Source organism: Macaca nemestrina, chromosome 20, assembly GCF_043159975.1.
Source record: "Macaca nemestrina isolate mMacNem1 chromosome 20, mMacNem.hap1, whole genome shotgun sequence".
NCBI lineage: Eukaryota > Metazoa > Chordata > Mammalia > Primates > Cercopithecidae > Macaca > Macaca nemestrina.
The window spans coordinates 64,658,872-64,672,742 of NC_092144.1; the positions used below are offsets into that span (position 1 = coordinate 64,658,872).

Here is a 13,871-nt window from a genome sequence, read left to right on the forward strand (position 1 = left end):
GAGGCAGGAAAGACTCAAAGGTTTTTTCCCAGAGGTGTGGGGGTGGACACTGCAGCAAAATATTTTATTTTATTTTATTTTTTATTTTTTATTTTTTTTTTTGAGGCGGAGTCTAGCTCTGTCGCCCAGACTGGAGTGCGGTGGCGCGATCTCGGCTCACTGCAAGCTCCGCCTCCCGGGTTCACGCCATTCTCCTGCCTCAGCCTCCGGAGTAGCTGGGACTACAGGCGCCCGCCACCACGCCCGGCTAATTTCTTTTTGTATTTTTAGTAGAGACGGGGTTTCACCGTGTTAGCCAAGATGGTCTCGATCTCCTGACCTCGTGATCCGCCCGCCTCGGCCTCCCAAAGTGCTGGGATTACAGGCTTGAGCCACCGCGCCCGGCCGGCAAAATATTTTAAAAAGGCGAAGTTGAGAAGGAGACTATTTGGTTGAAAAAAACCCACAATCCCATGCCAAGAGAGAAGTCAACTTTTCTTCCCCTATTTCCCTGCATTTCTCCTCTGTGCTCACTGCCACACACAGCTCAGCCTGGACGGCACAGTCAGGTGTCACGTGCGTCTCTGCTGATCTGAGTCTGCCTGCAGCATGGACCCGTGTCTTCCCTGAAGCATCTCCAGGGCTGAAGAGATGACTGCCATGGTAAGGACCCCACAACACCGTGCTGATGGACAGGCTGAAGGAGGGAGGGAGACCTTGTGGGAGGCTGTGAGAAGGAAGGAAAAGCCTTGGCTCACTCTGATCAGGAAGGGCACATACAGGAAGGCACCAGTTCTATTTGTTGCTATCTCCCACGCCTTAGTGAAGTGAGGACAAACCAGACAGACAGTGGCTGGGGGTCAGGAAACACCCCATTTCTATCTGAATTGTCTACAGAGGGCCTGGTGCCTGCCCCCACTTCAGCTCTAAAGGAATGAGAGCCAGGCTCCTGGGAAGGGCAGTTTCGCTTCCTGTGTGGCTGCAGATGACAAAATCCCTTGACAAGAAGGACCCAGCCTCTGAGTGTCCACACCCTGTATGTCTCTCTGTCCTGCCAGCACCGGGGGCTCAACCATCCGCAGAGCAGGGCAGTGGGAGGAGACGCCATGACCCCCATCCTCATGGTCCTGATCTGTCTCGGTGAGATTTGAAGAGGGAGGGGAGATTCTAACCTAGGAGGGACCTTACCCCACAGCCAAACGCTGGTGCATAAGGAGACCCCAGGGGCTCACAAAGATCCCAGGGAGGGGAGGACCTGCTCAGGCTTCAGGGGCAAATCTCTCACAGGGAACTCTCTTCCAGGGCTGAGTCTGGGCCCCAGGACCCACGTGCAGGCAGGTAAGTCTGTCCCCAGCTGTCCCAGTTCCCTCCTCCTCACTGGGGACAAGGGGCCACCTCCGTGCAGCTGGGGATGGGGAATAGCAGATCTGGGCTGACTGATGGGGGCGTGTGGAGGGTCCTGCCATCAAGAGCTAAGATATGTTGGGTGGGAAATGACTTAGAATCCGATCTCTGGTTTCCTTCCAGGGACCCTTCCCAAGCCCACTCTCTGGGCTGAGCCAGAGTCTGTGATCAGCGAGGGGAGTCCTGTGACCCTCAGGTGTCAGGGGAGCCTTCAGGTTCAGGAGTATCGTCTATATAGAGAAAAAAAACCAGCATCCTGGGTTAGATGGATACGACAAGAGCTTGTCAAGAAGGGCTATTTCGCCATTGGATTCATCACCTCGGAACACGCGGGGCGGTATCGCTGTCAGTATTACAGCCACAGTTGGTGGTCAGAGCCCAGTGACCCCCTGGAGCTGGTGGTGACAGGTGAGAGGACACTCAGGGGTCCCAGCCCCAGGCTCTGTCCTCAGGAAGGGGGTCGGCTCTCAGGGGCGTCTCCCTCTCACAGCCCAGCCCTGGGGATGATTCGGGAGGTGGGAGCCCATTTAACACGGTGCCTCCTTCTCTCCTAGGAGCCTACAGCAAACCCACCCTCTCAGCCCTGCCCAGCCCTGTGGTGACGTCAGGAGGAAGCGTGACCCTCCAGTGTGACTCACAGCTGGCATTTGACGGCTTCATTCTGTATCAGGAAGGAGATGAACACCCACAACGCCTGAACTCTCAGCCCCGTACCCATGGGTCATCCCGGGCTGTCTTCTCCGTGGGCCCCGTGAGCCCGAGTCGCAGGTGGTCGTACCGGTGCTATGGTTATGACTCACGCTCTCCCTATGTGTGGTCTTTACCCAGTGATCTCCTGGAGCTCCTGGTCCCAGGTGAGAAATTCACAGCATTGTCTGGAGCTCCCTGAGTCTCCGGGCAGGTGGGGAGGAGCCGCGTCTCAGGGCAGCGCCAGGTGGGATGATGTTGGGACGAGAGGGCTCAGGGCTCCTGGGGCCAGAGACACAGGAAGATCAGCAGTGGTGAGGCCCAGGGGGAGAGGGAGGGTTTGTGGGGAAGCCTGAGGGTCGGTCCTGGAAACCGTGAGCACCTTTTCCCAGGTGTTTCTAAGAAGCCGTCACTGTCAGTGCAGCCGGGTCCTGTCGTGGCCCCTGGGGAGAAGCTGATCCTCCAGTGTGGCTCTGATGTCGGCTACGACAGATTTGCTCTGTACAAGGAGGGGGAACGTGACTTCCTCCAGCGTCCTGGCCAGCAGCCCCAGGCTGGGCTCTCCCAGGCCAACTTCCTCCTGGGCCCTGTGAGGCGCTCCCACGGGGGCCAGTACAGATGCTCCGGTGCACACAACCTCTCCTCCGAGTGGTCGGCCCCCAGTGACCCCCTGGACATCCTGATCTCAGGTGAGGAGCCCAGCGGGTTCAGTCAGGGACCCAGGCTCTGCTCAGGCCTTGCTGGGGGAGCCCAGGTGGTGATGGCCGGGATGAGGGGTGGGGGTCCCAAGGGAGAGAGAGACAGACAGAGACAGGGGATGGGTGGGGAGGGGGAGACTCAGAGAAAACAGAGACAGAGACTGAGGGTCCCAGATAGAAGCCTGGGGAGGCGTCAGCTCAGAACAAGGTGGGGCAGCCCCTCACCCATCCTTCTTCTCTCCAGGACAGATCCGTGGCACACCCTTCCTGTCAGTGCAGCCGAGCCCCAAGGTGGTCTCAGGAGAGAACGTGACCCTGCTCTGTCAGTCCTCGTGGCAGTTCCACGCTTTCCTTCTGACCCAGGCGGGAGCAGCTGATGCCCACCTCCATCTAAGATCAATGCACAAATATCCCAAGTACCAGGCTGAATTTCCCATGAGTCCTGTGACCTCAGCCCACGCGGGGACCTACAGGTGCTACGGCTCACGCAGCTCCAACCCCTACCTGCTGTCTGTCCCCAGTGACCCCCTGGAGCTCGTGGTCTCAGGTGAGACCCTGACCCTGTCCTCTCTGAGCTTAAAGGCTCAGCTCAGGCGCTGCTCCCAGCAGAGCTCTGGACACTAAGAAAAGAGGGGAGTTGGCCTGTAATCCCAGCACTTTGGGAGGCCGAGGTGAGTGGATCACGAGATCAGGAGATCGAGACCATCCTGGCTAACATGGTGAAACCCCGTCTCCCCTGAAAAATAGAAAAAATTAGCTGGACATGGTGGCGGGCGCCCGTAGTCTCAGGTACTCGGGAGGCTGAGGCAGGAGAATGGCGTGAACCCGGGAGGCGGAGCTTGCAGTGAGCCAAGATCCAGCCACTGCACTCCAGCCTGGGCGACAGAGCAAGACTCCATCTCAAAAAAAAAGAAAAGAAAAGAAAAGAGGGGAGTGAACGGGGAGGGTCTGCAGGGGAGGGTCCAGTCCATGAGAGGGTGGAAATAGGCCGGGACCTCCCACCCCTGGCTCCAACCCCTGGACTCTCAGTAGGGTAAAGAGCAGGGAGGGCTGGGAGGAGACGGGGGTGAACCTCAGAGGAGATGAGATTAGACCGACGGTGGAAGACAGAGGACCCACATGCTCCCCTCCTGATGTCTCCACCTCAGAATCAGAGCGTCTGGATCGCAACCACTAAGTCCTGACTCCCTGGGTGACAAAAACACCGTCACACCCAGTTCAAGAGAAGTTTTTAGACTCATCTCAATGGTACCTTCAATATTCAGGGTCTGATTTCCAGGGCAGCAGAGGGCAGGGTCGACAGTAAGGGTGTGGTCCGCGTGGCTTCCTGGTGCTCCATGGTGGTCAGAGGGGAGGGAGGTGTCTGAGGTTCAACGCTGACGAGTGGAGCAGTGGGCACTTTCCCCCTCCAGGAGCAGGATTCCCAGGAGCCATCACCTCTGGTTGAGACTCTCCACTGTCTCATGTACAAAACAAAATCTCTCCAATTTTCTACCAAAAGCAACACCTGGCACAGCTCTGCAGGAGCCCACACCCCGACCTTGTCCTGCGGATGTGTGATGAGTAGAGGAAGGAGAACAGGTCGGGTCAGCAGGAGGGGCCGTGCATCCGCTCCAAGTCAGGCTGGACCCAGGGAAGATGCTGGGGCTGATGGAGGAGGAACAGAGGCGGGGCGAGGTGGAGAGAAGACAGGTGGATGGTCCTTTGGCAGCTCTCATTTCTTATTTCCGAGAGCCCCTGAGGATGAGCCCCTCACCCACACCTGTGGGGTACCTGGGCCATCTCAAGACAGGAGAGGAGGCCTTGGTGGGATCTGACTGTGATGAGGGCGGAGTCCAGCCCAGAGTAGAAATGAGTGAGTGACACACAACACATGCTGTCAATAATTCCCTAACTTGCCAGGGAGCAGGTGCACGGCCCCTCCTTAGTCTCAGGAGTGCCTTGAGCCTGAGCCCACCAGGTGAGCACAGGAGGGGCCATGTGAGCGGCACCCACAGCTGGGGTGCTTCTCTCTAAAGGAGCATGTTTAGGGTGGACTCCAGCCTCATCACAGTCAGATCCCACCGAGGCTCCGTGCTCAGGGCACCTTAAGACTAAGAAGGGACAGTGCACCTGCTCCCTGCACGAGTTAGGGAATGAGTCACAGAGCGTGCCGTGTATCACTCATTTCTACTCTGTGTTTTCTATACGGCTTTGTCCATTGTTGCCCTCTCCTTTACTAAAACTTTTAAAGCAATACTTCAATATACAAATGTATACTTTTTATTTCAATTATATGAACCTATTCTTTAAAAATATTTAATTCTACTTTGCCTTTCATTGGGCCTTGATTTAATTTATATATTCAATGTAGACATCCATTCTTCATTAACCTCAAGTCTTCCTCCCGTACGTATTAAAAATTGAGGTCTCCTTAATGAACTTCAGGAGTGTTTGGATGTTTCAAAGCACAGTGGCCCGAGGGAAACTGACCGGGGGGCTCCCTGTGGCTCGTGAAACCCGCGGGAGGTCAGCGGGAGCTGCAGTGCAGCTCAACCCTGGGCCTGGGTGGGTTCGTGTCCAATCTTGTCCAATCACTGGATCATTCTAACATCTAACTAAACGTTTTTTATATGAAAAAGTGCTTTAAATTGTTAATTTAGATTTAAATTAGAAGGGGGCAATTTGGTAGTGAGTTAATATGAAATACAATGAATATACCCAAACCAGTAGCTTTCTCGTGGATACTTATCTCTTGTTTTAAAAAATGTAAAGAATCAAATACTTCATTTACACATTGTTAAAGGTGTTGAATAATTCTTTAAATTAGAATAAATATATATATTTTTACTTTTTTTGAGATGGACTTTTGCTCTTGTTGTCCAGTCTGGAGTGCAGTGGTGCAATCTCGGCTCACTGCAACCTCCGCTTTCCGGTTTCAAGCACTTCTCCTGCCTCAACCTCCCGAGTAGCTGGGATTACAGGCGCCCACCACCACGCCCTGCTAATTTTTGTATTTTTAGTAGAGACGGGGTTTCACCATGTTGGCCCGGCTGGTCTTGAACTCCTGACCTCGTGATCCGCCAGCCTCAGCCTCCCAAAATGCTGGGATTACAGGCGTGAGCCACCGTGCCTGGCCTGAATTTACTTTTTTATATGTCTACCCAGGACACCCACCTCCCCTTGATGGAGGTTATATAAGTTATACATAACCTTATACAGAATTTGTTATATAAGTTACATCTGAATGTCTCTTCTCCTGTTTTGATTCTCAGGAGCAGCTGAGACCTTCAGCCCACCACAAACCAAGTCCGACTCCAAGGCTGGTGAGTGAGGAGATGCTCGCGGTGAAGACGCTGGGCGCAGAGGGTCAGGTCCTGTCAAGGGAACTGGGTGTCCTGGGTGGACATTTTAAAAAATTACATTCATTCCAATTTAAAGAATTCTTCACCACCTTTAACAATTTATAAGTGAAGTATTTCCTTTACATGTTTTAAAGAAGAGACAACTCTCCATGAGAAAGCTACTGCTTTGAGTATATTCATTGCATTTCATGCTCACTACTAAAGTGCCCTGTGCTAATTGCTTTTCAACGGATCTCCTCTAATTGACTAATGCAATGTGTGTAAACCATAAGACAATGGGAAATTTTACTTCTTTATTTCTAAATTATGTGCCAACACTTCTCACTTTAAATGTCAACATATATGTAACGACATCTTAAATACATAGCTGAAGTTTTACATGTATACCTATTTACATGGGGTTATGTAAGATACGTTTGAATATGTAAGTATATCCAAATTCATTTGATGTATATTCACGCATATGCTTAATATATTTGAAGTGATAGGTGTTTACATGTTTGTTCCTGGTCTAGATTCACACTTCATAAAAACAAATACTGATTCATGAACCTTGAGTGACACCACCATTTAAGGTACATCTATTTGTATGTGTGTGAATGTGGTCACCTGCGTCGCATTCTAGGTGTTACTGCCTATATGAGGAATTAGTTAACTAGAGATTAAACGGAAGATGAAACCCCGGCTGAACTGGCTGAGGCTGTGTGAAGAAGAACCACCCCCAGAATTTCCCCCTTTTGTGCTTCTGACACTGGGGAGCCCCTGCGGACCAACCTCTCATGCGTGGAGCCTGGGTCCTCAGCTGGTGGATAAGTGAAACTCTCCTCTCCGGGGGAATTGGCTTATGTGCTCCTGTGTCCCTGGCTGCACAGACAGTGCGCGGGGCTCAGGGACTTTTTTTTTTTTTGAGGCGGAGTCTCGCTCTGTCGCCCAGGCTGGAGTGCAGTGGCCGGATCTCAGCTCACTGCAAGCTCCGCCTCCCGGGTTCACAGCATTTTCCTGCCTCAGCCTCCCGAGTAGCTGGGACTACAGGCGCCCGCCACTTCGCCCGGCTAGGTTTTTTTGTACTTTTTTTTAGTAGAGACGGGGTTTCACCATGTTAGCCAGGATGGTCTCGATCTCCTGACCTCGTGATCCACCTGTCTCGGCCTCCCAAAGTGCTGGGATTATAGGCTTGAGCCACCGGGCCTGGCCAATGACTTCTGTATTACCTTTCAGATTCTGAGCTCCCAGAGTGCAGGAAAATGCCCTCCCCAAAGGCCTCAGGAGCAACGTCTGGATTTGTAGGACACAGGAAGTCTGAAATAATTCAATAAGGAGACTGAAGGGAGTGCTGCTGTGGCAGAGGAAGGGTTTATCGAGGAACTCACTAGAACTCTTGTCAGGAGACATAGGGGAAGGTAAGAGTGAAGAGCCCGGGGGAGAGGCTGGCTCAGGGCTCTTCCCCTCTGTTTTCATTCTCAGGAGCAGCTGACACCCTCGGCCTGTCACAAAACAATTCAGACCCCAACACTGGTGAGTGAGGAGATGCTCTCATTTACGGGGCCGGGCACAAGGGTTGGGTCCTGTCAAAGGTAAGGATGTGCTCTGGGTGGACATCCAGAGGTCCTGGGTGATGTTGATCTGTCCCGACCTCTGTGACCTCCTTGTCTACTATCCCCAGCCTCACACTCCCAGGATTACACAGTGGAGAATCTCATCCGCATGGGCATGGCTGGCTTAATCCTGGTGGTCCTCGGAATTCTGCTATTTAAGCCTCAGTACAGCCACAGAAGCCTCCAAGATGCAGCCAGGAGGTGAACAGGAGAGAGAAGAATGCACCCTTCAGAGTGTTGGGGCCTTAGGAACAGATCTGATGATCCCAGGAGGTTCCAGGAGACAATTTAGGGCCAATGCTATCTGGACTGTCTGCCGATCATTTCCAGAAGGAGGAATCAGTGTTGGATTGCAGAGACATTTTCCGGCGTGATCTGGCAATATACAGCAGATAACATGTGATACCTTTCCTCTCTATTAATGTTGACTTCCCTTGGTTGGATCCCCTTCTTTTCCCACCCCCAGACATGAGGCTACATCCCACACGACAGCGTTGGGTCCACAGCTCTGCACACCTGCGTGCTCTGGTCCATGGCGCGTAACACAGTCTTCTTTAGTCCTCATTGCCACACTCCCTGGTGTGCTTTACTGAGCCTCCATCTCTTCAGTTTAGAGTTCCAAACACACTTCAGTAACTAAATCAATGGGGGAAATATCGGATTTCCACCAGGAAAAGATAAATCCACCCTGATGCCCTGACACCCTCTCTGAACCCTGTGAGCCCTTCCCTCCTTCTCAGATGCTACCTGTGCAGCTTCTCCTCAGATCATTGTGTAACCATCACTGCCATCCTGTTCCACACATTGTCGTCACCCTACACCGAGTCAGCAGCCACCCCCCATTCCTTCTTCCCTCCAGCACCTGCTAACCACGAGTGTGCTTTCTGTCTCTATGGGTTTGCCTATTCTTGCTGAAAACTTTTCAATCTGCCTATGATCTGTGAGCCCCTCACTTCGAGATTTCCTGCCTTTCCAGGCAGAACCAAAGTATCCCATGTCAAAAGCAATGATAGGCATTTGCAGTGCGTTCGTGATCCACGAAAGGAAAATCACAGAAGTAGGATAGAAATCCAGCTGCAGACAAGACCTCAGGTCAATGAATCTTGTCAAGCAGTTGAACTGTTTCTTTCTACTCACCTAGGACAGTCAGACAGAAGTATGCAAAATGACTGGGGCTGATTCTTTTCTGAATTGTCCCAAAACAGCAAGAGGACTTGGGTCCTAGCACTAAAGAGTTCAACATGTCTAGGTCAAAGACCGCTGTTGTGTTGGAAGGATGTAAAACCCTGCTGCACAGGATAGAATGTTTGGAGGGAGGATCCTGAGAAACACGAGGGATCAAATAGTCCTGAACTTTCTAGGGCAAAGGGAGCAGCCATTTGCCATCTACCGTGTAAAATAATGAAATCTTATCATTCACCCTCTACTGTCTAGAATAAAGAAATCTTATCGTTTGCCAACTACCCTCTAGAACAAAGAAATCTCTCCCCTGCCCAACAGCACGTGGGTGCACATGCATCTCGCCATGCCATAGCTGCTGGTGTGAGTTCACCCACTCACCGAATGACCCCGAGCACTGGGACTGCTGTCAGAGCATTCGTGGGTGCAGAGATTTCCTGTCCAGTGCCCACCAGCTCATTAACCTCCCCGTGCCAACACTGCCACTGGTGTGCACACACACAGGGAGACCAGAGGATCCACCCCCACTGCAAGCAGCTGCTGCCACCAGCGTGGAAGTGCACACGGAGGGTGTACACAGTCCTGTGAGGCCAGAGCCCCACCACCGTGCTAACACCACTACCAGTGCAAATGCTCATACGAACACCTGCGGGGCTCCTGCCCACCCCACCCAGCCTTGCTGACACCACTGCATTGAACACCGACACGGAGGCCAGCACCCCTGCACCCACCAGCAGCCCACTGCAGCCAACAAATGTGTACGTCCCAGAGGAAAAGACATCAGAAACACACTTGCATACATATGTTTATTGCAGCAAAATTCATAATTGCAATGATGTGGAATCAACCTAAGTGCCCATCAGCCAATGAGTGAATGTGGTACATACAGACAAGAAAATACTATTCAGCCATTGAAGAAAATGAAATAATGTCTTTTGCAGCAACCTGGATGAAGCGGGGGGCCATGACACTAAGTGAACTAACTCAGCAATGGAAAACCAAATGCCGTATGCTCTCACTTATAAGTGGGAGCTAAGTTATGGGTAATCAAAGACATATAAAGGGGTATAATGAACATTGGGGACCCACAATGGAGAAAGGGGGTGGAGGGTGAGTAATAAAATACTACGTACCAAATACAATGTAGAGTACTCGGGCGACGGGGGCCCTAAAACCTCAGGCTTCACCACTGTACAATTCATTCATACAACTAGAAACCACTTGTACCCCAAAAGCTATTGAAATAAAATATATTTTTTAGAAAAAACTATAATACAAGGCTACAGTAACCAAAACATTATGGTACTGGTACAAAAACAGACACATAGACCAATGAAACAGAATAAAGCCATACACCTACCATCATCATCTGATATTAAACAAAGCCAACAAAAATAGGCAATGGGGAAAAGACTCCCTATTTAAAAAATAATCCTGTGATAACTGGCTAGCCATATGCAAAAGAATGAAACTGGACACACCCCTACATATCACCATATACAAAAATTAAAGCAAGACAGATTATATATATATATATTTTATATATATATATATATATATTTTATATATATATATATATATATTTTATATATATATATATATATATTTTGAGACGGAGTCTCCCTCTGTCGCCCAGGCTGGAGTGCAGTGGCGCGATCTCGGCTCACTGTAAGCTCCGCCTCCTGGATTCCCGCCATTCTCCTGCCTCAGTCTCCCGAGTAGCTGGGACTACAGGCGCCCGCCACCACACCCGGCTAATTTTTTTTGTAGTTTTAGTAGAGATGAGGTTTCACCGTGTTAGCCAGGATGGTCTCGATCTCTTGACCTTGTGATCTGCCCCCTTCGGCCTCCCAAAGTGCTGGGATTACAGGCGTGAGCCACCGAGCCTGGCCCAGATTAAATATTTTAATGTAAGATCTCAACCTATAAGAATCCTAGAAGAAAATATGGTGGAAACCCCATCTCTACTAAAAACACAAAAAAGAAAAAAAAATAGCCTGGCATGGCGACAGGCGCCTGTAATCCCAGCTACTTGGGAGGCTGAGGCAGGAGAACTGCTCGACCTGGGGGGCAAAGGTTGCAGTGAGCCGAGATCGCGCCACCGCACCGCAGCCTTGGCAGCAGAGCCAGACTCCGTCTCAAAGAAAAATAAATAAATAAATAAATAGGAAACATCTTCCTTGATACAGGCAAAGTGTTTACAGCTAAGTCCTCAAAAGCAATTAAACAAAAACAAAAATTCATGAGTGGGACCTCATTAACCTACAGAGCCAGCGAAGGTCTAATACTCAGAATCTGCAAGCAACTTACACTAATCAGCAAGCACAAAACAAACAGCCCCGTTAAAAAGTGGGCAAAGGACATGAACAGACTCTTTTCCAAAGAAGACACACATATGTCCAAAAAGCGTAGGAAAAAATCTTCAATATGACTCATCCTTAGGGAGATGCAAATTAAAACCACAAGGAGATACCCACGCCACTCAGAACAGTTATTAGTAAAGAGTCAAAAAATAAAAGATGCTGGTAAGGCTGCAAAGAAAATGGAACACGTGTTGGTGAGAACGTAAATTAGTTCAGCCACTGTGGACAGCAGTTGGGAGATTTCTCAAAGAACTAAGAGGTGAACTGCCATTCAGCCTAGCAAACCCATTGATAGGTATATGCCCAAAGGAAAATAAATTATTCTACCAAAAAGATAGATGCACCTATATATTCATTGCAGCATCATTCACAATAACAAAGATGTGGAATAAACCCAGGTGTCCATTAACAATGGGCTGGATATATGCACCATAGAATACTACACAGCAATCCAAAAGGAAATCATGCCCTTTGCAGCAGCATGGATGGAGCTAGAGGTCATTAGCCTAAGTGATGTAATGTGGAAACAGAAAGTCAAACATAGCACGCTGTCACTCATAAACAGGAGCTAAACATTGGGCACACGTGTGCATAGATAAATGTCTGTTCATGTCCTTTGCACACTTGTTAATGGGGCTGTTTGTTGCTTGCTGATTTGTGTAAGTTGCTTCTAGATTCTGAATATTAGGCCTTCACTGGATCTGTAGGTTAATGAGGTCCCACTCATCAATTTTTGTTTTTGGTTAATTGCTTTCAAAGACTTAGCTGTAAACACTTTGCCAATGCCTGTAACAACAGGATGTTTCCTGTGATTTTGTTTTTCTTTGAGACAGTCTGGCTCTGGCACTGGAGACACTTAGAGTGGGGAGAGAGGGAGGAGGGCAAGGGCTGAAAAACTGTCTGTTGAGTGCTATGCTCACTACCTGGGTTTACGGATTCATTTGTTCTCCAAACCTCAGCATCACGTAATCTACCTTCCTAACAAACTTGCATTATGTGCCCCCACATTCTAAAATAAAAGTTGAAAATAATAATATGGAACTAAAAATTAATAGGCATGCATCTTAGCAATATAAACTCAAGTACAAAATGGAAGAGGCCCAAGTGTTAGAGATTTTGAAATTTAAAACAACTATAAATGTGATTGTATATATGGGCATGTAGGGACAACGGGGCTTCATCTGTAAGAACTACTGGTGGAAAGTGGGGACTCCTTACTGGCCTGAGAGGAAAGAGACAATCTTGAGTCTTGGTGTCTGAGAAAAAGTATGTGTTTCTGTGCCATTCTTGGTCCGAAAAAGGTGTTATAAAGAAGAATCTCGGTTCCCTGTCTCTTTTCTTAGGCCAGATAATTGTAATAGTAACTATACATGTGTATATACATGTGTATATATGTATATATTTGTCTTTATAAAAGCTCACATCTCCCAAGTATCACACAAAACCCTTTTTGTCTTTTTTTTTTCCCCACACCCATGGAGAAGTACAAACAGGATGTGATACTCTAATATCACTCAGTGTGCTAAAATAATTAGGTTGCAATTTCCCATGAAGTGAAACTATTCCTAGTTCACACTGAGAAAGTAGCAGATTCAGTTTCTCATAGGACCAACAATTGTCTGAACCAAGGGAAATTACAAAAGGTCTGGTCTTATATTTTTCTCCAGCTACCTGTGATGATCTGTAAGAGTTTGTGGTTGCAGGTAAAAACATATATCACTCAGGAGGGCGTGATGGTTCACACCTGTAATCCCAGCACTTTGGGAGGCAGAGGCCAGCAAATTATATGAAGTCTGGAGTTCGAGACCAGCCTGGCCAACGTGGTGAAATCCCGTTTCTACTAACAATACAAAAATTAGCTGGGCATGGTGGCAAGCAACTGTAACCCCAGCTACTCGGGAGGCTGAGGCAGGACAATTGCTTGGACCTGGGAAGCAGGAGGTTGTAGTGAGGCAAGACTGCCCCATTGCACTCCCAGCCTGGGCGACAGCATGAGACTCTGTCTCAAAAAACAAAAAAAAAAGTATGTCACTCAAACTGACACCTTCATGGATCTTAGAACCTTGGTCATGTTCCCATGAGAATTCCATTCATTCTATTCAAGAAGATCTAACTTTCCTAAATATCTATGCATCCAACACAGCAGCACCCAGATTCATAAAAGAAATTTGTAAAGAGCTTCAAAGAGACTTAGACTCCCGCGCGCAAATAGTGGGAGACTTTAATACCCCACTTACAATATTAGACAGATCCTCAAGACAGAAAATTGACTAAGATACTCAGGACCTGAGCACAGCACTGGATCAAACGGGCATGATAGACATCTACAGAACTCTCCACGTCCCCAAACCAGAATTTACATTCTTCTCATCACCACATGGCACATGCTCTAAATTCAGTCACATGATTGGAAGCAAAACACTCCTCAGCAAATTCAGTTTGTGACAACTGAAGTCGGCACAAACCACCCTCTGACCACAGCATAATCAAATTAGAAATTGAGACTCACTCAAAATCATACGATTACATGGAAGTTAAAAAACCTGCTCCTGAATCATATGAATTATATCAGGGTAAATAATGCAATTAAGGCAGAAATCAAGAAGGTATTACAAACGAATG

General features: G+C 48.9%; 1 protein-coding gene across 6 annotated transcripts; it reads left to right on the forward strand.

Annotated features, from left to right (window-relative positions):
* Positions 1-491: 491 nt before the first annotated feature.
* Positions 492-8,077, forward strand: LOC105496980 (leukocyte immunoglobulin-like receptor subfamily A member 1). 6 transcript variants are annotated; one of them, XM_071087835.1, is made up of 10 exons: positions 492-642; positions 1,038-1,119; positions 1,282-1,317; positions 1,507-1,791; positions 1,938-2,237; positions 2,463-2,759; positions 3,013-3,315; positions 6,023-6,073; positions 7,577-7,627; positions 7,776-8,077. In XM_071087835.1, exons 1-10 carry the CDS (start codon positions 631-633, stop codon positions 7,910-7,912), a joined length of 1,554 nt encoding a protein of 517 aa, XP_070943936.1. In that variant the 5' UTR covers positions 492-630; the 3' UTR covers positions 7,913-8,077. The 6 variants fall into 6 exon arrangements, with proteins under 6 accessions (XP_070943936.1, XP_070943937.1, XP_070943939.1 ...); XM_071087837.1 differs by having other exon boundaries at positions 493-642; positions 904-1,119; XM_071087836.1 differs by lacking the exon at positions 6,023-6,073.
* Positions 8,078-13,871: the final 5,794 nt, after the last annotated feature.